This window comes from Dasypus novemcinctus, chromosome 3 (genome assembly GCF_030445035.2).
Source record: "Dasypus novemcinctus isolate mDasNov1 chromosome 3, mDasNov1.1.hap2, whole genome shotgun sequence".
In the NCBI taxonomy this organism is placed as follows: domain Eukaryota; kingdom Metazoa; phylum Chordata; class Mammalia; order Cingulata; family Dasypodidae; genus Dasypus; species Dasypus novemcinctus.
In genome coordinates, this window is record NC_080675.1 from 185,442,797 (window position 1) to 185,463,834 (window position 21,038).

The 21,038-nt window shown below is 49.1% G+C and overlaps 1 protein-coding gene across 5 annotated transcripts in view; it reads right to left on the reverse strand.

Moving 5' to 3' along the window:
- TJP1 (tight junction protein 1) overlaps positions 1–18,313 on the reverse strand; it is a 277,704-nt gene extending 259,391 nt beyond the window's left edge. For all 5 annotated transcript variants that reach the window (XM_058294849.2, XM_058294847.2, XM_058294843.2 and 2 more), the window contains exons 1-2: positions 18,116–18,313; positions 12,034–12,166 (exon numbers count right to left, since the gene is read on the reverse strand). In XM_058294849.2, coding sequence (XP_058150832.1) covers positions 12,034–12,166; positions 18,116–18,276 — 294 coding nt within the window. In that variant the 5' untranslated portion in view covers positions 18,277–18,313. The remainder of the gene's footprint in view (positions 1–12,033; positions 12,167–18,115) is intronic.
- Between the last annotated feature and the right edge of the window lie 2,725 nt (positions 18,314–21,038).

The following is a 21,038-nucleotide window of genomic DNA, read 5'->3' on the forward strand; positions in this document are numbered from 1 at the left end:
AATTTAAATAATGCAATATAAATATTAATAAAGCCTCACTTTGTGCACTGTGAAATTATACTAATGTCCCAAATTAAGAACTAAATTTCAAACTAGCAGGCTGAGTAAACTAAGAACTATGTTTCATCAGCCCACTGACTAGAAACAGAAATAAGCCCCTGTATTCTCTGAGTCCTATGGAAAAATTAATTATATGAATATTGAATTATACAAAGGACTCAGAAATGTTTCTTCCATGAAATGCCCTAATATCAATTATAATTTGCCCTGCGTATGATTTATCTTTTATTGCAGCATTAACTTCTGCCTTACACAGTGGTGAGTTCAAACCTACTGGGGTATGTGGGTGAAGCAGACCCTGCCAGCTACCTACAAACTTTCCATTTCCTCTCCTTACCAGGAAAATCCCCTTTTATCCCTAGTAGCCTTCTGCTACCAAAGGTCCCAATTTTCACCCTCCCCAGAACCCGAGACGGCAAGGAGACACAGCTCTTGGCAATGGGATGTAGGAGGATGTCCTGGGGAAGACGTCCCCCCTGAAATAAAAGGGTGGCGCCTTGCTCAGAGAAATCCTAGGCCCCTTCACCCGGGCCCCTTCTCACCTGGAGACCCGGCAGCCACCGTGAGACCACTGGGGACATGGTGAGGCCCAAGCCTGAGTGCTGAGCTGACCAGAGGAGGGCAGCTGGGCAGGGGGAGGTCTGGGAGCCAACAGAGGGCAGCTGGACAGGGGGAGGCCTGGGAGCCAACGGAGGAGGACAGCTGGACAGGGGGAGGCCTGGGAGCTGAGCTGACAAAGGAGGGCAGCTGGATAGGTGGAGGCCTGGGAGCTGAGCCGACAGAGGAGGGCAGCTGGATAGGTGGAGGCCTGGGAGCTGAGCCGACAGAGGAGGGCAGCTGGATAGTGGAGGCCTGGGAGCTGAGCCGACAGAGGAGGGCAGCTGGATAGGTGGAGGCCTGGGAGCTGAGCCGACAGAGGAGGGCAGCTGGATAGTGGAGGCCTGGGAGCTGAGCCGACAGAGGAGGGCAGCTGAACAGGGGGAGGGCATGCTCTGCCCACCTCCAGCCTCCTTGCAAGGATTCAGTCAGTCAAAGGCATCCCACAAACACCATCTAACAGTGACCCTCACATTCTCAGGTCTGTTAGGGATTTTCGACTCTTCCTGGTCAAAGAAGCCAGCCAAGCAGAGGGTGCAAGGCATTCACCTGGTCAGCAGCTGGGCCCAGAGCAGCCCAAGAGACAAACGGGAGGGGGTGCAGGGCTTGGGGAAGGTTCTGCATTCTTGGTAGAGGGTGCACAGAAAGACATACCTTGGCCTTGACTCGTCCATGTGAACGCACAGCCCAGACCACTGCCGCATCCTGTTAGAGGACAGCTGAAGCCTGTGCACAAAGCCTGGACTCGGGCTTCAGGTGAGCTAAAAGATCTGCTCACCAGCCAGGCCTACTGAGTCAGTGTTCTCTCACTTGCAATCAGGAACATTCTAACTGCTGCAAAACGTAAAAGGCCTGGCTCACCTCAAGAACAGAAGCTGCTGCCATCACCACCACTGCTCCACCCTCTTCCCCCACCACCACTTCTACTCCCCCCACTGCCTCTACCTCACCTCCACCACCGCTCCACTCTATCTAACACTCCCAGCTCCACCTGCACCACCTCTACTTCCTCCACATCGAGTCCTCCGCTACTTCTACCACCACTGCCACTTTCACCTCCACCACCTCCAACACCACCCTCCCCACTTCTCCCTCCTCTGGTACCACACCACTACCACCCCCTCCACCTCCTCCGTCACCCCACTGCCTCTACCACCACCACCACCACCACCACCACCACCACATCTATTTCAGCCAGTCAAAACATTTTCCCCTTACTTCTAGTGCTCAGGTATATTCTCCATAAAAGAAGTCAATAGATAAAGTCTGTTACTGCATCCAATTATATGACGGAAGTGTTACCTTCTTTTACATGTCTTCTTGCTTCCCAATCACCACTATTTTAACATTTAATACTCTTTAGCCTTTCTCCACTCAACTGCCACAGTCAACTGAAGAACGAGTCAAGCAACAATTAACCAACAATCATTTACTGAGCATAAAATTTGCCCTGCTTAGTATTGGGGGGATACAAAAGACATGCTCCGTAAATGATATTGCAGAGACAGATGCTGGACATTATATATTCTGCCATAACCCACTGAATGGATCGGGGGAGAGTGTAAACTACAATATAAACTAAAATCCATGCAGTACAGCAGCGCATCAAAATGTTTTCATCAAATGCAGTGAATGTGCCACAATGATGAAAGAGGTTGTTGAGGTGGGAGGAGTGGGGGGTGGGGGGTGGATATGTGGGAACCTTTTATATTTTTTAATGTAACATTTTTTGTGATCTATGTATCTTCAAAAAAATACAATTAAAAAAATGATGGGGGTGGGGGGGAGAGGGTTATATGGGAACCTGTTGTGTTTTTTAATGTTACGTTTTGTGTAACCTATTAACTTTAAAGAGAGATAATTTAAAAATTAAATTAAATTAAAAAAAAAAAAAAGACATGCTCCGTGCCCTTGAGGAGCTGAGCTACCTGGCATGACGAGGGAGCGGGACGTGTGCTCAGGGCACAGGAAGGACGTCTGCGGAGCCTTGGGGCTGGCACGGCAGGGCCACACAAGTGGACGGACGCCCACGTCCGGGCTCTGGGACGAGCGGCAGGTCTCCCTGCCTCGCTGCTGCTAGTGGGGGCCACAGAGCGAGCAGGGGTGGAGCGGGCTCCCAGCAGGGCTGCAGGCAGAGCAAGCGGCCCTCAGCGCCCCCGGCACGCGGTGCCTCTGCCGAGTCCTTCCGCACAGCAGCCAGGCACCCAGGCAGGTCAAGAGAAAGCAGACTCCTGGGTATCCAAAGTCAAAGGGAAATTCAGTTTAAAAACAGGCCTATCCTCAAATCTCACAACAGGAGGTGTCCTGAGGAGTAGAGCGAGGAGGAGAAATTTTCAGAGTATCTTTAGAGGTTTACATGTGTTTTCTATGAGCCTGCATTGCGAGTCCTCTTATGAGAAGCATCTCTTCAAATGTGAAAAACTGGTAGTCATTAAAAAAAACCATAGAACTATTACTATTCAGTCAGTAGTCAAATGTGACTTATTAGCCCAAAAATGTACTCAAAATGTAACATACCAGATAATTTCAGTATTTTCCCTCTCATTACAGACACTCTTCTAAAAGTTTTTGAAACTGGTATGATTTTTGCCTAATGGGTCTCAGGGTTGATTAAATCCTTCTGTCACCCAAGGTTAAGGGAACATCATCATAAACTGTTAGCTGGATCACTGTTTCTATTTACTAGGTATAAAATGTTTTATAGTATTTTTCTGTTGGCAGGAAAAGATAACTAACAACCTAAGTTTACACTCGCAAAGCAGTAAATAAATTTCTTAAGTTTATCTTCTAGACTAGCTTCCCCCAAACTGAATGAACCTTACCAAATGGTTCCACTCTCCTATTTTAGAGAGGAAGTGTAATCAAGAGAAACTAAATTTTCAAGCTAGCTGCTGAATTTCTTATCACTTGAAATTCTTTGACTACACATTTAGAATCTGAGAGGGAGGAAGGGAGAAGTGCAAAATGTAACTTGATAGTGCTAAAGAAAAAACGGTATCAAATGAAATGGAATAGTTAATAAATTAAACATCACAAACAGGATCTAAAGACAAAATGCTGCTTTTCTTCTTCATATTGATTATCAACATATTACTGCATCACCCCAAGGGAAATAAGTCCCTTTCACAAGGATTATGTAGCATGTTACTTATTAAAGTGTTGAAGAAAGGTTCAGGTTTTTTAGAAAAAACAAATATTGAGAACAGATTTATCCAGTCCAGGCTCTGGCTAAGAAAACTTTACCAAGTATCTCTGGGACAATGTCTTAAGGAACTAGGGAGCCAAGGTGAACTCTAGGCCCTCAGCAAAGTAGAATGCCACCCAATTATGCTGTGGGGTTTCCAGCAAGAGCTAGAATGCAAACCAGTTATGCTGTGGGGTTTCCAGCGTGAACTAGAATGCCCACCAGTTATGCTGTGGGGTTTCCAGCAAGAGCTAGAATGCCAACCAGTTATGCTGTGGGGTTTCCAGCAAGAGCTAGAATGCAAAACAGTTATGCTGTGGGGTTTCCAGCGTGAACCCGAATGCCCACCAGTTATGCTGTGGGGTTTCCAGCGTGAACCAGAATGCCAACCAGTTATGCTGTGGGGTTTCCAGCTGAACTAGAATGCCCACCAGTTATGCTGTGGGGTTTCCAGCTGAGCTAGAATGCCAACCAGTTATGCTGTGGGGTTTCCAGCTGAACTAGAATGCCCACCAGTTATGCTGTGGGGTTTCCAGCTGAGCTAGAATGCCCACCAGTTATGCTGTGGGGTTTCCAGCGTGAACCCGAATGCCCACCAGTTATGCTGTGGGGTTTCCAGCGTGAACCAGAATGCCCACCAGTTATGCTGTGGGGTTTCCAGCTGAACCAGAATGCCCACCAGTTATGCTGTGGGGTTTCCAGCGTGAACCAGAATGCCAACCAGTTATGCTGTGGGGTTTCCAGCTGAACTAGAATGCCCACCAGTTATGCTGTGGGGTTTCCAGCGTGAACCAGAATGCCCACCAGTTAGGCTGTGGGGTTTCCAGCGTGAACTAGAATGCCCACCAGTTATGCTGTGGGGTTTCCAGCGTGAGCTAGAATGCCCACCAGTTATGCTGTGGGGTTTCCAGCTGAACTAGAATGCCCACCAGTTATGCTGTGGGGTTTCCAGCGTGAGCTAGAATGCCCACCAGTTATGCTGTGGGGTTTCCAGCTGAACTAGAATGCCCACCAGTTATGCTGTGGGGTTTCCAGCGTGAGCTAGAATGCCCACCAGTTATGCTGTGGGGTTTCCAGCGTGAACCAGAATGCCCACCAGTTATGCTGTGGGATTTCCAGCGTGAACCAGAATGCCAACCAGTTATGCTGTGGGGTTTCCAGCTGAACTAGAATGCAAACCAGTTATGCTGTGGGGTTTCCAGCGTGAACTAGAATGCCCACCAGTTATGCTGTGGGGTTTCCAGCGTGAGCTAGAATGCCCACCAGTTATGCTGTGGGGTTTCCAGCTGAACTAGAATAGAATGCCCACCAGTTATGCTGTGGGGTTTCCAGCTGAACTAGAATGCCCACCAGTTATGCTGTGGGGTTTCCAGCGTGAGCTAGAATGCAAACCAGTTATGCTGTGGGGTTTCCAGCTGAACCAGAATGCCCACCAGTTATGCTGTGGGGTTTCCAGCGTGAACCAGAATGCCCACCAGTTATGCTGTGGGGTTTCCAGCGTGAACCAGAATGCCCACCAGTTATGCTGTGGGGTTTCCAGCGTGAACCAGAATGCCAACCAGTTATGCTGTGGGGTTTCCAGCTGAACTAGAATGCCCACCAGTTATGCTGTGGGGTTTCCAGCTGAACTAGAATGCCCACCAGTTATGCTGTGGGGTTTCCAGCGTGAGCTAGAATGCAAACCAGTTATGCTGTGGGGTTTCCAGCTGAACCAGAATGCCCACCAGTTATGCTGTGGGGTTTCCAGCATGAACCAGAATGCCCACCCGTTATGCTGTGGGGTTTCCAGCGTGAACCAGAATGCCCACCAGTTATGCTGTGGGGTTTCCAGCGTGAACCAGAATGCCAACCAGTTATGCTGTGGGGTTTCCAGCTGAACTAGAATGCCCACCAGTTATGCTGTGGGGTTTCCAGCGTGAGCTAGAATGCCCACCAGTTATGCTGTGGGGTTTCCAGCTGAACTAGAATGCCCACCAGTTATGCTGTGGGGTTTCCAGCGTGAACCAGAATGCCCACCAGTTATGCTGTGGGGTTTCCAGCGTGAACCAGAATGTCAACCAGTTATGCTGTGGGGTTTCCAGCTGAACTAGAATGCCCACCAGTTATGCTGTGGGGTTTCCAGCGTGAACCAGAATGCCAACCAGTTATGCTGTGGGGTTTCCAGCTGAACTAGAATGCCCACCAGTTATGCTGTGGGGTTTCCAGCGTGAGCTAGAATGCCCACCAGTTATGCTGTGGGGTTTCCAGCAAGAGCTAGAATGCCAACCAGTTATGCTGTGGGGTTTCCAGCAAGAGCTAGAATGCTCACCAGTTATGCTGTGGGGTTTCCAGCGTGAGCTAGTATGCCCACCAGTTATGCTGTGGGGTTTCCAGCGTGAACCAGAATGCCAACCAGTTATGCTGTGGGGTTTCCAGCTGAACTAGAATGCCCACCAGTTATGCTGTGGGGTTTCCAGCTGAGCTAGAATGCCAACCAGTTATGCTGTGGGGTTTCCAGCTGAACTAGAATGCCCACCAGTTATGCAGTGGGGTTTCCAGCGTGAACCAGAATGCCCACCAGTTATGCTGTGGGGTTTCCAGCGTGAACCAGAATGCCAACCAGTTATGCTGTGGGGTTTCCAGCTGAACTAGAATGCCCACCAGTTATGCTGTGGGGTTTCCAGCGTGAGCTAGAATGCCCACCAGTTATGCTGTGGGGTTTCCAGCAAGAGCTAGAATGCCCACCAGTTATGCTGTGGGGTTTCCAGCGTGAGCTAGAATGCAAACCAGTTATGCTGTGGGGTTTCCAGCAAGAGCTAGAATGCCAACCAGTTATGCTGTGGGGTTTCCAGCAAGAGCTAGAATGCCCACCAGTTATGCTGTGGGGTTTCCAGCGTGAGCTAGAATGCAAACCAGTTATGCTGTGGGGTTTCCAGCGTGAACCAGAATGCCCACCAGTTATGCTGTGGGGTTTCCAGCAAGAGCTAGAATGCCAACCAGTTATGCTGTGGGGTTTCCAGCGTGAGCTAGAATGCCCACCAGTTATGTTGTGGGGTCTCCAGCTGAACCAGAATGCCCACCAGTTATGCTGTGGGGTCTCCAGCTGAACCAGAATGCCCACCAGTTATGCTGTGGGGTCTCCAGCTGAACCAGAATGCCATCTCATCGACTGACTCCGCACAGAGAAAGCTGACACAACCACCTGTCCCCAGAGGTGGAATGCCATGAACCTGAGCACCCGGACCAAGGCCAACAGCCTCAGCTGATCGAAGGCTCTTCCGCCAAACCTAGGAACCCTTGCTCCACTTGCTAGTTTTTTTCAGAAGCAATGAAAACTGCACTTTTACTAGGGCAATTTAGAAAATACAATAAATGTTATTCTACGGATATTGCAAATTTGATACCTACACATGATAGAAAATTTTGAACAAAGACTGAATTTTCTATTGTAAGGTTTTCTATTATTTCAGCATTCAAATGAAACCATAAAATTAACAAAAGTTTTCACAAATTTTTACAAAAATGTATGATATGAAGGAATTTTCAGTCTTTTTTTAAAAAGAAGAGTATTTATAGAGAGATATCTATGTTGGTTGAACTATTTCCTGAAGGAACTAAGGATTATTCATTCCCATATGACTAGAAGTCATTACAGACCCTTCACCAAATATCTTTTTCTAGATTTTTGTGGATATTGTTTTAAAACTTGGTTCTCCATAATTTGATTATAAAATCATCTGTGTTTGAGAACCAATTCTGAACACCTCCCACCTCTGATCACACCCTTTTCTTATCAAAATCTTTTTCAAAAGTTTAGTATTCTCTCCTCTTAAAATAGAAGATAGAATAAAAAGGATAAAAGTGGAGTCCCATGCCAAAGATGCTATATGCCCCTGCTTCTTTTGGATATTACATTATTAAGTGCCTTAGCTCATAAAAGCAAGCAGAGTAGCTAAGCTGTTAACTACTTCTTGCTATTTTTATTTTTCATTGATTGGAAAATCAGTTCATTGATTTTCTAAAAATGACATACGATCATTGTAAAAACTTCTAACTATCTGAAAATGTTCAAAGAGTAAAATAAATATAAACTGCTGGCCCACAACTCATGACTATGAAAACCTGACTGAGAAAACCTGACTCAAATTGATCATAGTAATTATATTTCATTGACACATTCCCATTACTGAAAGACAGATGAAATATCAGTACACCAAAACCTGTATCCTTTCAATGCAATCTTCAAAGAGAAGAAAACTAACACAAAACAATAATACAGTTCACAAAAATGACCAGAACAAAACTACCCCTCAAATAAGCCTCCCATATACCTCAACTTTTTAAAATATTTTTCACTTTGTTTAATACCTTAATTTTTTTAACTTTATTTATAAAGTTTTTCTAAGTTATTATGTATTTTACTTCTAATGTTTAAACCTATCATTATGATTTCATTTCCCTATTAACTGAATTTGGCAATATATTAGGCTTCATTTTTGAAGAAGTTTTGGATCACAGAGGGCTTCAACTATGGCAGGGGAGGAGCACACACATGGGTTGTCATTGATGGGGAATACATGGGAGGGAGTGCACTGGGCATGCATACAGGGTATATAAAAATGTTCAGGTATTCATTGGGTATTGTCATAGTAGTTAGAGTTACATACAACAACTGAGGGAGTGCTGAGTTCCTGGCCAGGGGAGCTCTGTCTCATTCCCCAATGGAACAGCAACAATCCCTAAGTACAAGGGCAACGACCAGTGAAGAAGGATGGTCTAATGATGGGCCCTTGATACTGATGACTATGCTTATAACCCTGTGTGCCTGAAATTTCAACTAGGCCTAGAGCTGCAGGGTCCCTAAAAGTTACCTCCTGAGAGCCTCCATGTTGCTCAAATGTGGCCACTCTCTAAGCCAAACTCAGCAGGTAAATTCATTAACTTCCCTCCAGCATGGGACATGACTCCCAGGGATGAGCCTCCTTGGCACCAAGGGGTTACGACCAAGCACCAGCTGGTGATGCAACTGGAAAAAGACCTTGAATAAAGGGGGAAATGGTAAAGACAAATGTGTTTATACGGCTAAGAGACTTCAAAATGAGTCAGGAGGTCATCAGAGGGGTCGCACTTATGCATGTCTTCTCAGCAGGATCTCAGAGAGCCAAAGTAGATACAATCCTAGGTAGTGGTGCTCCTGAGGGCTACGGAGACACACAGATCCTACAGTCATGACAGATGGCTCTGGAGTTTGGTGCCTTGCCAGTGGGCCCTACTTTGGAATTTGTGCTCCTGAGTGTGATGGAGTTGGACTCAGATGTGACTTCTCTACACATGCCTCTTTTGTCACTTTTACTGAACCTATGGTTCGTGCTAGGGTTGGTGTATGCTCAGGAGATTTGATCTCTGGGCTGTCCATGTACCAGCTGGGCCCTGAGCCTCAGTGGTGTTGCAGCACCTACTTCTAGTTCACTGGGCTTACTCAGGTCAGCTGACAGGAAGGTAAGGATGGACAATCACCACACCAAGAAACCAAGAGAGTCTACAGCTGCAGGCACAAGAGTCACATCCAGCAGCTGTGTGGGAGCAAAGTCCCCTCTCAAATGAGAGGTGGAGTGGGCATTGCCATCCCAGGGTCCTCAGGATGGAGGAATAAAATATGGTCTAGAGTGGACTTACTGGTATTCTACTATAGAATTATTGGGACTCTAGCAATGGAAGAAATTATATCATTGATGTGGAGACAGTGGGCATGGGAGTTGCTGAAGGCAGGGAAAGGGAAAAGGAGGTATGATATGGGGGCATTTTCGGGACTTGGAGTTGTCCTGAATGATACTGCAGGGACAGGTGCAGGGCATTATATATCCTGTCATAGCCCACTGAACGGACTGGGGGAGAGTGTAAACTACATGTAAACTATAATTTATGCTGAGTAGCAGTGCTCCAAAATGTACTCATCAAATGCAATGAATGTACCACACTAATGAAAGAGGTTGTTGATGTTGGAAAAGGGGGGGGAGGGTATGGGGAGCAGGGCATATAGGAAACTCTTATATTTTTTAATGTAACACTTTGTGTGATCTACGTATCTTTTAGAAATAAATAAAAAATATATTTAAAAAAGAGAATCCTCCTGATATAATATACTTGTTTCAAAGATAAGGAATAAAAAAGCAATAAAACACTCATGATTCCACAGAGGAAAAAAAAAAATTCCAATGTCAAAACTCTTGCTCTACAGGGAGACTGAGACATTTCACTCTTGAATAGAAAAGATCAAAAAAAGGAAATAAATTAATTCTGTAAGTAAGCTGCATTTAGGTAGTGTTATATTTCTCTACTTAGACTGTGTACTAACTTTGCTCACAGACAAACCCTTTCATTGGATGAGGCAGGAAATAAATTATCAATAATTTTTAAATATATTCATCAAAATAAAATGTTAATTCCATTCACCAAGTTTTCCTCACAAGTGAAAGAGTCCATTCCTGTTTCTCGGAAACTGAAGGCAACCTTACATGAAGTAGAGCTTTTTTTCTGTCTAGTGTAATTTTAACTTCTTCCTCAACCGGAACTACTCTCTTTAAATAAGTAAAGCTATCTTATGACTCTCCAGATTAATTACTTATCTGATTATGCGTCAATGCTGACAATGCTTAGCACCACACAAAAGAAAATGATAAAATTCTAATTCTTTTTTAATATTCCAAAAATTCAAGTTTGTTTCACAATTCATTGTATCACGTTTGAAAAGCAATTCACTTTATTTTAAACAATACTTAATATTTTAACAGTCACTTTAATTGTTAGAGATCTACTTTGCAAAAACTTATTGTCTTTTTACTCTTATTTTCAGGCATTGGTTAAATGTCTTCTGATGGGGTAACACTTCACATTATTAATCTTGCATTCACATATGCTTAATTTAATTAAAATAATTGAGGAAAAATAGAATATCTTCATTTGTTGAACTTTTTTTCATTAATTATAGGTAAAAGATGCAGAAATCATATCCTCAACAAATACAGGTTTAAGTTTCACACCTTTTTTTTACGATTTATTTATTTATTTCTCTCTCCTTCTCCGCCCCTCCCCCTCATTGTCTGCTCTCTGTGTCCTTTCCCTTTGTGTTCTTCTGTGTTTGCTTGGATTCTTGTCAGTGGCACCCAGAATCTGTGTCTGCTTTTGTTGCGTCATCTCTTCATGTGTGCAGCACCACTCCTGGGCAGGCTGCACTTATTTTCCCATGGGGCAGCTCTCCTGAAGGGGCGCACTCCTTGTGCATGGGGCTGCCCTACATGGGGGACACCCCTGCATGGCACTCCTTGCACGTATCAGCACTGCATGTGGGCCAGCTCACCACACGGGTCAGGAGGCCTGGGGTTTGAACTTTGGAACTCCCATGTGGTAGGTGGACGCTCTATCAGTTGAGCCAAATCCACTTCCCAAGTTTCATACTTTGATACCATTTCTTTAAAACAATCAACAACTGATAATGGTACTTTTACGGTTCAAAATTTTTCAGAGTTCCAAGGGTAGAAATGTAAACACCTGATTTAATGAGCACCCTAAAATCCATTAATTTGCTATTGGACATAAATTTGAATAAAACCTTCTCACAGCAAAAAAAAAATCTAGTATTTTTTAGAGCAGGACAATATCATTTGTAGACTAAGTCAATACAAGTTAGAAGAAAAATTTTAGGGTCTGAAAATACCAGTGTTCATCAAAAAATGCACTTGCATCTACCACTTACCAACTAAAAGCGGTCACCTGGTCTAGGGGAAAGCATGGAGTACGGCCCTCAGGTCAACCACTTACAGCAGAAGGCAGCATCGCTGACCGTACTGAGCAGCTCTGCTGGACAGCTGGGGGCCTGAGGTCAGGCAGCTACAGATCCTGCTGTATTAGCAGTTAGATTTGTGATTTTCAAAGAAACTTAGGTTACTACTCTATTGAGCTTAATTCCGTTTTTTTGTAGAATTCAGGAGGCATTTATTTATCTTGATCTGTGAGCCAGAATCATCAATATGAACCATTTATTATAAATGTACTATATGCCTACCAGCCAAGAAAGCATTCTGGTTGGTAACCTGTTGGATAAACCAGTTTTCACTAAAAAACGCTTACCACACACACACAAACTTACATTTTCACAAAAATATAGAGGTGCCTCTTCTTTAGAGAATGAGGGAAGTGTCGCACAGGCTACTTACAGTGAGTTCACAGAAGTCGATGCTATCGAGGCTCCGGCTTCTGTGCAGCCTCCCTTTTATTCGTCTTAAAGACGGTTTTCCTTGGCTAACACTAGACGTAGCACCGCTAGGATTTTCAGAAGACGGGGTTACCCTGCAAGAAGGGAAAACTGCTTTTAAAAAGACAGGTTTATAGGTAAATACATTTCTCAAGCACAGGGTAAGCACCCACTTGAGCACAGCTCTGGAAATGTCACACTCCTTTTCCAACCAAAATGTAAGAACAGTGGAGCAGCATTCTGTCAGGCACCTTTCTAGATAGTTTTCAGTAGCTTGGTAGTTCAGAAATCTTTTTTGACGGAGGTCAAACATACCAACATTAAAATTCACTACAAGGCAACTCTGCAGTCACCAAAGCAGCACTGAAGCCTGGACGGCAGCTTCCTCCTGCGTCTCCGCGGCAGCTGCAGCTCAAGCGCTTGCTCAGCCCGTGCCTGGCACACCCAGTGCCAGGCAGCCACCAGACACCACGCAGCCTTCGTCAGGGCGAAAACAATTTTTAAAAAGTTAAGCACGACAATCACACACTTAATTCAGCATGATTCGGAACCAAGCAAATGCAGATAAAAGGAAATAGTGAATAACCGAAATGTGTACAGGGTACATGGGATGCTTGTTCATACGTGTAAACTCTCAGCCAAAACCCTGGCGTGCTCGCTCCTCTCAGTACCCAGGGGCAGCAGCCCCAGAACCAGTTCCTGGGGAAGGCGTCCTGGCGACATGCAAGGACTGTGCTTTGGGGATAAATGACTTCCAGATGACAAAGAGGCAAAGCAGCTTCCTTATTTTTATCCCATCTCCTATTTGTCAAACTCTCCACATTCATATATTGTATCCATCTTCGTGACCTACTTAATTTTTCATATTTAAAATGTTCTTGCCAGGGAGCAGTGTAGCTCAGTGGTTAGCACTGGCTTCCCACATACGAGGTCCTGGGTTCAATCCCTGGCCCCAGTACTTCAAAGAAAAAAAAAAGTTCTTGTCTGCAAGGGATATTAAAGGCCTCTCATCACTTAAAAAAGATACGCAGGACCGACTATTAGCAAAATACATCGGATTTACTCATAAGATAGAGTAAATATCATAAAATAGATACACCATATAGGTATGGCTACCATTTAGAATAAAGCAATCCACCCACAGAATTAAAATATTCAAAGAGCACAGAAAACCCATCCTTTCCCTAATGACAATTCTTTGTATAACCTCCCAGACGAGGATCCATGCATGTGTTTATCTCCTTTCACCATTTTTTAATAAGGTGACCAAATTGTTCCCATTATCCTACACCTCATTTTTTGTTTTGTTTAGCTTCTGAATAACATATCTCAAAACTCTTCCCCTAATAACACATAGCGATCTATTTCATTCTTTAACCAGGTTCCTACAGAGAAATCTCACCGACTTTAAAGCTCTGACCAGGTCTTTGTGAAGCCAAGTAGAAAACTGCTAAATGACATATGGCTAGTAAGGCCTCTTTCTTTAGTAAGGGATAAAGAAAAAGAACAAATAAGATATAATTAGAACACAGAATGCTAACTCCAGTGAAAGTAGATATGAGATATAATAAGAAGGCAGATACTAACTCTACTGACACTAGAGATATAATAAGATTTAAGAAGGTAGAACATTAACTCCCTGAAAGTAGAGATATAATGAGATTTAAGAAGGTAGAACGCTAACTCCCTACAAGTGGAGACAGGAGATTTAAGAAGGTGGAACGCTAACTCCACTGCACACTGACGTGGTCTTGGAGGGGCTGGGGAATTACGAGGCTGCTTTTCCTCCCTTTATTGCAGCTTCTGAGCAGCCACACTTGTCCTGGGGAGGGGCGTGGGCTACTCAGTTTTCTGCTGCACCCCCAAGAGCTGGGAGGCGGAGCTACAACTTGGTGAGTAGCACCTGGACAGAAGTCCACCCAGGAAGCTCAGCCGGCCTGGAACTGACAGAGATGTGTCCATCCCGAAGGACAGCCGGGTACCCTGCTGCCTCCACTCCCCCAGCGCCCTGGTGGTGGAGCCTCAGCCGAATGCCTCACACGGGATTATGCCAAACATTTAGAGAAGGGCCCCAGAGCCAGGGAGGGAAGAAGCTGCTCCCCCGAGCAGCAGGTCCTCTGCTAGCCCTAAGGCCCTTCACCAGCTCGGGGGCTGCTCCTGACTTCCCTCGAGGGCCCACCCTGGCTCGTGCTGCAGCAGGCCGCCCACGCCCAGCTCCCGCACACTGCCCGCTCCCGGAGGACGCAGGGCAGCACACAGCGGTGCGGCCCCTCTGCTTCACCTGAGCCCCCTCAGTCTGGGGGGCCCGAGCCACCTGCGCCAGCGCAGCTCCCCTGGGAGGCCCTTGTGGTGGTGATGGCTGGCCTTTGCCCTGACAGTGTGACTGACCCAGGAAGTTGCTGCCGCTTCCCGCTCCTTGTGTCCACTCCCGCACGTGAGGGAGGGCGGAGAGGCACCCACCGTCGCGCCTCTGCGCTGGCAGACCTCCGCCTGGCGACCTGCTGGCCTCCACGCATGCTGACAGGCCCTTTAAGTGCCAGCACACTAATATTCGCTGGCCCAAACCGCACGCAGCCGAGGCCCAGCGGGGTGCCTCGGCGCCTGCCCCCCATCGGGAGGGCGTGAGGCCTGCGTCCAGTGTGGGCTCGCGGCTGGTCACCACCACCGACGGGGCGCCTCAGGACAGACAATGCCCGAGCTCAGCGGCCCACCCTTTCTAACCGCTAGTGGAAAAGAACTCAGAATGACAAGGACACAGGCAGAAATCATCACGACGGCAGGAAAATGCCGAACAAGAGCAAACCATCAACCGAAGGAACATCTAGGAACCCTTCCCCAAGAGGCAACTTTAAAACAGCAGCAACCAGCAGCCGTGGCCAGGCTGAGCACGCCGGCAGCAAATGACAACACTGGAGGGACAGTAACGTCAAACACTGCTAAGTACAGCAGAGCAGCTGTTTCGTAGGATACCAGGTCAGAGCCTTCAGTAAAAGTTGGCAAAACGCTAATTTTTGTTGGTAAGTATGGGACTTAGAAGTCTTAATAACTCAGTTAAGAGGTTAACATTTAATGGCCCTCAGTAACACTAATAAACGATAACGTGGGTAATCTTCAGGCTGCTCACAGGGGAAACCTGGATGCCCGCGCCTCTCAGGCGGGCCCGTGGCCCCCACTGGCTGGACCACCCCTGGAGAACCACGCTTAGAAGGCACTTCCAGTCCATGTGTACCCGCTCAATCGTCTCTTCAACTGCCCCACCTGGAAAGAACCTGGCTGGGATCCTGGACAAGTCCCCATTTATAAACCGGGAAAATACAGCACCTATTTCACAGGGTGCGCTGAGCCTACCGAGAGTTCGGGGCCTGGCAAGGACCAAGTACCATAAAAGGGGTTCCCACCAACTCCAGCATCTGGTCGCTGGATGACACTCAGTGAATGCACTGATACTGACGGCCTTGGGCAGTTACCGCATCCAAGTTGGAAGAAGACACACCGCACCGTCCCCCTAAGGTCGGGGCAGACATTGCTAAAAGCACTTGGCGCAGGATGGAGACCTGTGACAGGTCTCCAGGCTTCAGCAGAATGGAAGGAAAGGCCGAGGTCCGGGCCTCGCCGCGGGGAACTGCGGGGGGAGCCTCGGGCCCGGGGTTTTCGCCCCTGGCTGCTCCAGGAGCCCCCAGGGCAGGCAGCCGGGCACGGCTCAACCTGCCTCAGACGGGCCACGGCCTCGGCTCCAGGTTCGTGGGCAGGAGAGATCCAGAAGCAAACCTGCGAACTCTCCTTCCTCTGCTCCTCGGAGGCGGGGACGAGGAACACAAGAGGGTCTCGCAGGCCCCACGGTGGGGCTCTGGCTGCGTCTGCTTTAGGTACCTCCAAAACTGGTCTGCAAACAACGCCCTACCGGGTTTGCAAGGCAGGAGTGCGGGCAGGGGAAGGTGCTGACCGGCCAAGTCCCCAAGCAGGTGGCTGGACGGCCAGAGCAGGGAGCTGCGCAGCCCACCCTGTACCTACTGGCTCACGGTCTGTTCGCGTGTAGAAGGCAACAACTTAGGACAAGCAGGGACAGAGAGCACCTAAGCCCTCACCCGGCCCGCGACGAGCAACAGGCCCCAGCCAGGGCCAAGCTCGGGCAGCACCACCAAGGCCTGCTGTGGGGTCCACCCCCCGTGGCAACCCACGTACGTCCTCAGGCCTCACTCTCAGGTTCTCCACAGGCAGCTCAGACCACACCAGGGTCAGGAGACATTATGTCGGAAAAAACTCAGAAGATACAAGATAAATCAATCAGACAGCACAAGATTCTCCAACTTAACGAGGAAAAAAAAGGATTCTACGTCTAAGTTTAAAATTACTACCCACTCTGGAGTTTTTGTAGCGTACACAGTCTCAACTTTGCAAATGGAAAAACTAGGTTAACATATGCAAATCAATTTATACTGAGTGGAAATTCTGAAATGCTTTTCTAAGATTACGGAAAACAACAAAACCCCACAGCCTTTTCCAGGCCATCCCTCAGTACAATGGTTATCCCTGGCCTCAGTCCACTGCCTGCCTCAAACAGGAATTTCTACAGCATAAAGGCTATTATTTCCTTTCTCCACTAACTGTATTTCCAGAATGTAATTTCAGAAGCAGCATTTTAATGATGAAAAAGAATAAACCTGCTTCCAAACTTTGGGACCAATTAGTAGTAATATTCATTCCTACTAGCTCCTAAAATATTCCCACATCTTAATTTCCAAATTTAACATCAAGGAAACAGATTGCCTTAACCTTCTTTTGCACTATTAAGAATTAATTTATTTGACAATTCTTCACTGAACGTATTTTGTGCTGGGTACTAGTAGCAGGAGTTTAGCAATGAACTAAACAGACAGAAGCCCTGCCCTGACGTGATTTATATTATAGTGAGAGGCCACAGAATCAATGTGGGAAATGAGTAAAATACATAGTGTTAGATATTGACAACTGCTCAGAAGAGCAGAGTGAGGTTAAGGCTGTGGTGCTAACGTCTTTTTTCTCCTGAACACCATCAATCTGAAAAATCATCTTCAAATGTAACTGCTTCTTCCTTCATAATAACAGATTTATTTGTTAAAATCTTCCATGGACATTTCTTGATTCAGCGACTGCCAGCCTTTACCAGCCTTCTCTGTAAGTCTCGTCACTTGCTGTGCATAAAATTAAAACACTTTTGCAGAATGAATTTTTTGTTAACAAACGGAGACTATCATTTACTGAGCCTCTGTTGTCGGGCCAGTCCCACCAGGAGGCACTTTGCATTCACTATCTCAGTCGTTTTGCGTAAACCCAGGGGGTGGGTGACTCGCTCAATTCCCGGAGAAGAAACCCTCCGGGTTAAGTAACTTGCTGCTGTCGGCTGAAATCTGCATTTCTCAAGCCCGTGTTCTCCTATCTCCAGGTCCCTGCACTCTGGATGTTCTCTTCCCAGCCCTTCTGTTTCTCGGCTGTCAGATCTTGGGTCACTCACTGTCTTCCACGGGAGAAACTAGTTCCTCCGATGCCCAAGAGCACCCCACTTCCTTCTCTGTAACCTTAAACTGCTGGCTTAATCTTGGCACTATAAATAATAATGACCGCTGGTCACCAAGAGGATGGGCCACTTCCTCCACACGAGCGTTTCTTCTGGGAACCCGGCGCGCGGGGCTCGGGTCCGCGGCCCGGGAGGGCCTGGGCTCCCCGCGGCTCGCGCCGCAGGCAGGTGCTCGTCCCGCTGCTCTCGCGGCCCCGCAGGGCTCCAGGCGGGGACGGGCCCGCGCCGCCTCGGCCCCGCACCGCGCGCCGCCCGCTCGAGAGCCGCCGGCGCGCAGCGCGAGCGCAGGCTGCGGTCCTCGGGCAGGCCGGGTGCGGGGCGCGGAGGGGCGGCAGGCCCGGAGCGCGGCAGGCCCGGCCCGCGCCCCGCTCCGAGGCGCCCCGCACGGCCGCGACGCGGCGGGGACGGCGCGGGGGACGCTCGGCGCCGGGCCCCGGAGGGCTGCGGCGCCCCGCGCGGCCGACCCCGACCCGACCCCGCCCGCGCTCACCACAGCTTCCGCTTGAGCGGCAGGAGGCTGCCGCGGTTGGAGGGGGTGACGCCGATGGCCATCTGCAGCACCGTCAGGTACTTCTGGTACTTCATCCTGGCCCCGCGCCGCTCGCGCGGGCGCCGCCGCCGCCGCAGGCACAGCCCCGCCAGGCGCCGCATAGACTCCGCTCGGGCCGCCCGCGCCCGCCGCCGAGCGTGGCCCGCGCCCCCCCCCCCCCGCGCCGCCCGCGCCCGCCGCCGTGCGTGGCCCGCGCCCCCCCCCGCGCCCGCCGCCGTGCGTGGCCCGCGCCCCCCCCCGCGCCCGCCGCCGTGCGTGGCCCGCGCCCCCCCGCGCCCGCCGCCGTGCGTGGCCCGCGCCCCCCCCGCGCCCGCCGCCGTGCGTGGCCCGCGCCCCCCCCGCGCCCGCCGCCGTGCGTGGCCCGCGCCCCCCCCGCGCCGCCCGCGCCCGCCGCCGTGCGTGGCCCGCGCGCGCCCCCCCCCTCGCCGCCCGCGCCCGCCGCCGTGCGTGGCCCGCGCCCCCCCCCCGCCGCCCGCCGCCCTGCGTGGCCCGCGCGCCCCCCCCCCCCGCCGCCGTGCGTGGCCCGCGCCCCCCCCCCCGCGCCCGCCGCCGTGCGTGGCCCGCGCCCGCCGCCCGCGCCCCCCCCCCCCGCCGCCCGCGCCCCGCCCCGCCCCCGCCGCCGTGCGTGGCCCGCGCGTCCCTCCCGCGCCCGCCGCCGCCGTGCGTGGCCCGCGCCCCCCCCCGCCGCCCGCCGCCGTGCGTGGCCCGCGCCCCCCCCCCCGCGCCCGCCGCCGTGCGTGGCCCGCGCCCGCCGCCCGCGCCCCCCCCCCCCGCCGCCCGCGCCCGCCGCCGTGCGTGGCCCGCGCGCCCCCCCCCCCGCCGCCGTGCGTGGCCCGCGCGCCCCCCCCCCCCCCCCCGCCGCCGTGCGTGGCCCGCGCGCCCCCCTCCCGCGAACCCCCGCACCCGAGCCGGCGGCGGGGCGCGGCTTCAGGTACCGAGCAGGCCAGACCCCCGCTTCCAACAGGGCGAGGCCCGGCCGCCCCCACCCCGCCCCGGCCCTGCGCATCTCGTGCCTCAGTTTCTGCAGCTGCTGACTGGGGCGCTTTTTTTTTTTAAGTTTATTTACCTTCTTTTTTTAAACCCCCCCTCCCCCAAATGGTTCTCTCAGTCTGTGGAGCTGGTTGTTGACCCCTGATACCCCAAAAGAACCACAGCAATAGTTTCCAGAGGGGAATTTTTACAAAAATTACAATGACCACTTAATGGTTTGTAAATATCATTTATTTATGCTATCAATTTTTGAAGATACATTTGAGGTCCTTCTTTCCATGGACTGTAGACTTGATCTTAAACCGTGGGAAGTGATCCTAAGTAATGGGGGAAAGTTAAGATTGTTCCATGACTTTAAAACGTTTTTGGCAAATCAAAAACCTTGTTACTTGTGGTTAGAAGTGCATAAGGAAATAAACCTTTTTAAAAGTAAAACTAGTATTTAATACACTATAATTTAAAACATTAACCACATCAAGAATTAAGGAGTTTGTTTGTAAAGTACTTACCTGTAGTAGTTGGAAGAGTGCTTGTCTTCTGCTGGCATAACATAACCAAATAGAACATCTCTTCTGTGCCTTGGCTTTCTCAGTTTAAATCACTTCCTACATTTTATCCTTCCTCCTTTCAATGTTCCAAAATATCTATGAGAGTTCATTTAAAGTGAAGGCTTTTTTTTTTTTTGCCAAGGTCACTTCCTCTGGGGCATCTTCATCACAGCCACTTTCCTCATTTATGTCAATAACTTTGACTTTGGAAAGTTCCTCTGGCTGCATACCTGGAGCCTGTGGGAAGCAGCAGCAGTGCCAACATTCCCAAAGTCCTGTTTGTTCTCTAACTCCTTTTATGTTCCATTCCAATTTCACTTCCATATTACCACTTTTTGTGTCTTTGCTACACTTTTATCTTTCTTGGCCAATTCCCTCTTTCACTTATCCATTTTTATACATTGCAGTGTGGATCCTTGGAGACAAGGAGACAACACAGCTACACACTTTGCAGTCTGGGAAAACAGATGTTTAGTGACCAATCACCACCAGACTTTGAGAGAAATGCCATGACTGGTCATGATGCACATCTGTATTTATGTAATAATTTGGGAACTGGAGCTGGCAGTGAAGTTTTCACTTTTGCAATTATTCTGTTAATGTACTGTGGTAACTGAAATTTGAACTGTGTTGTTTAATGGGTGTGGACTCATTTGTGAATTGGATCTTCTAAGATCCTTTTTAGATGAGGCCTAATTGAGTCAGGATGGGCTTTAATCCATGTGACTAGAGCCCCTGTATGGAGAGGAAATCTAGATGGAGACACAGAAGACTGAGCAGTGAGGTAGAAACCAGAGAAGGAGAGAGATCCCCACGTGGTGGAGGCACTGCTGCATTACCAGCCAAGGGCCCAAGGACTGCCTGCAAGTCAATCCTGAATGCCTCAGACTCCGGGAGAAAGCAAGGCCTCGCAATACCTTGAGGCTGGACTGCTGACTTCCAAAACTGTGAAGCAATGAATTTCGGTTGTTTGAGCCCTCTGTTTGTGGTATTCATCATAGCAAACCTGGCAAATGAAGACACATAACAGTCATACAGTTGAAAGACAAAGAATCTTGAAAGGAGTAAGAGAAATGTGACTCGTCATGTGTGAGGGAGCCTCAAGTTACGTCAGGAACCATGGAGATTGTAAGACACCAGGAATACATATTCAAAGGGTTGAAAGAAAAAACTGTCAACTAAGAATTTTCTGTCCAGTAAAACTAACTGTCAAAAACCTGAAGGGGAGGAGGTGGCTGTGGCTCAATCAGATGAGCTCCCGTCTACCGTATGGGAGGCCCTGGGTTCGCATCCCGGGGCGTCCTTGTGAAGGCAGGCTCGCCCGC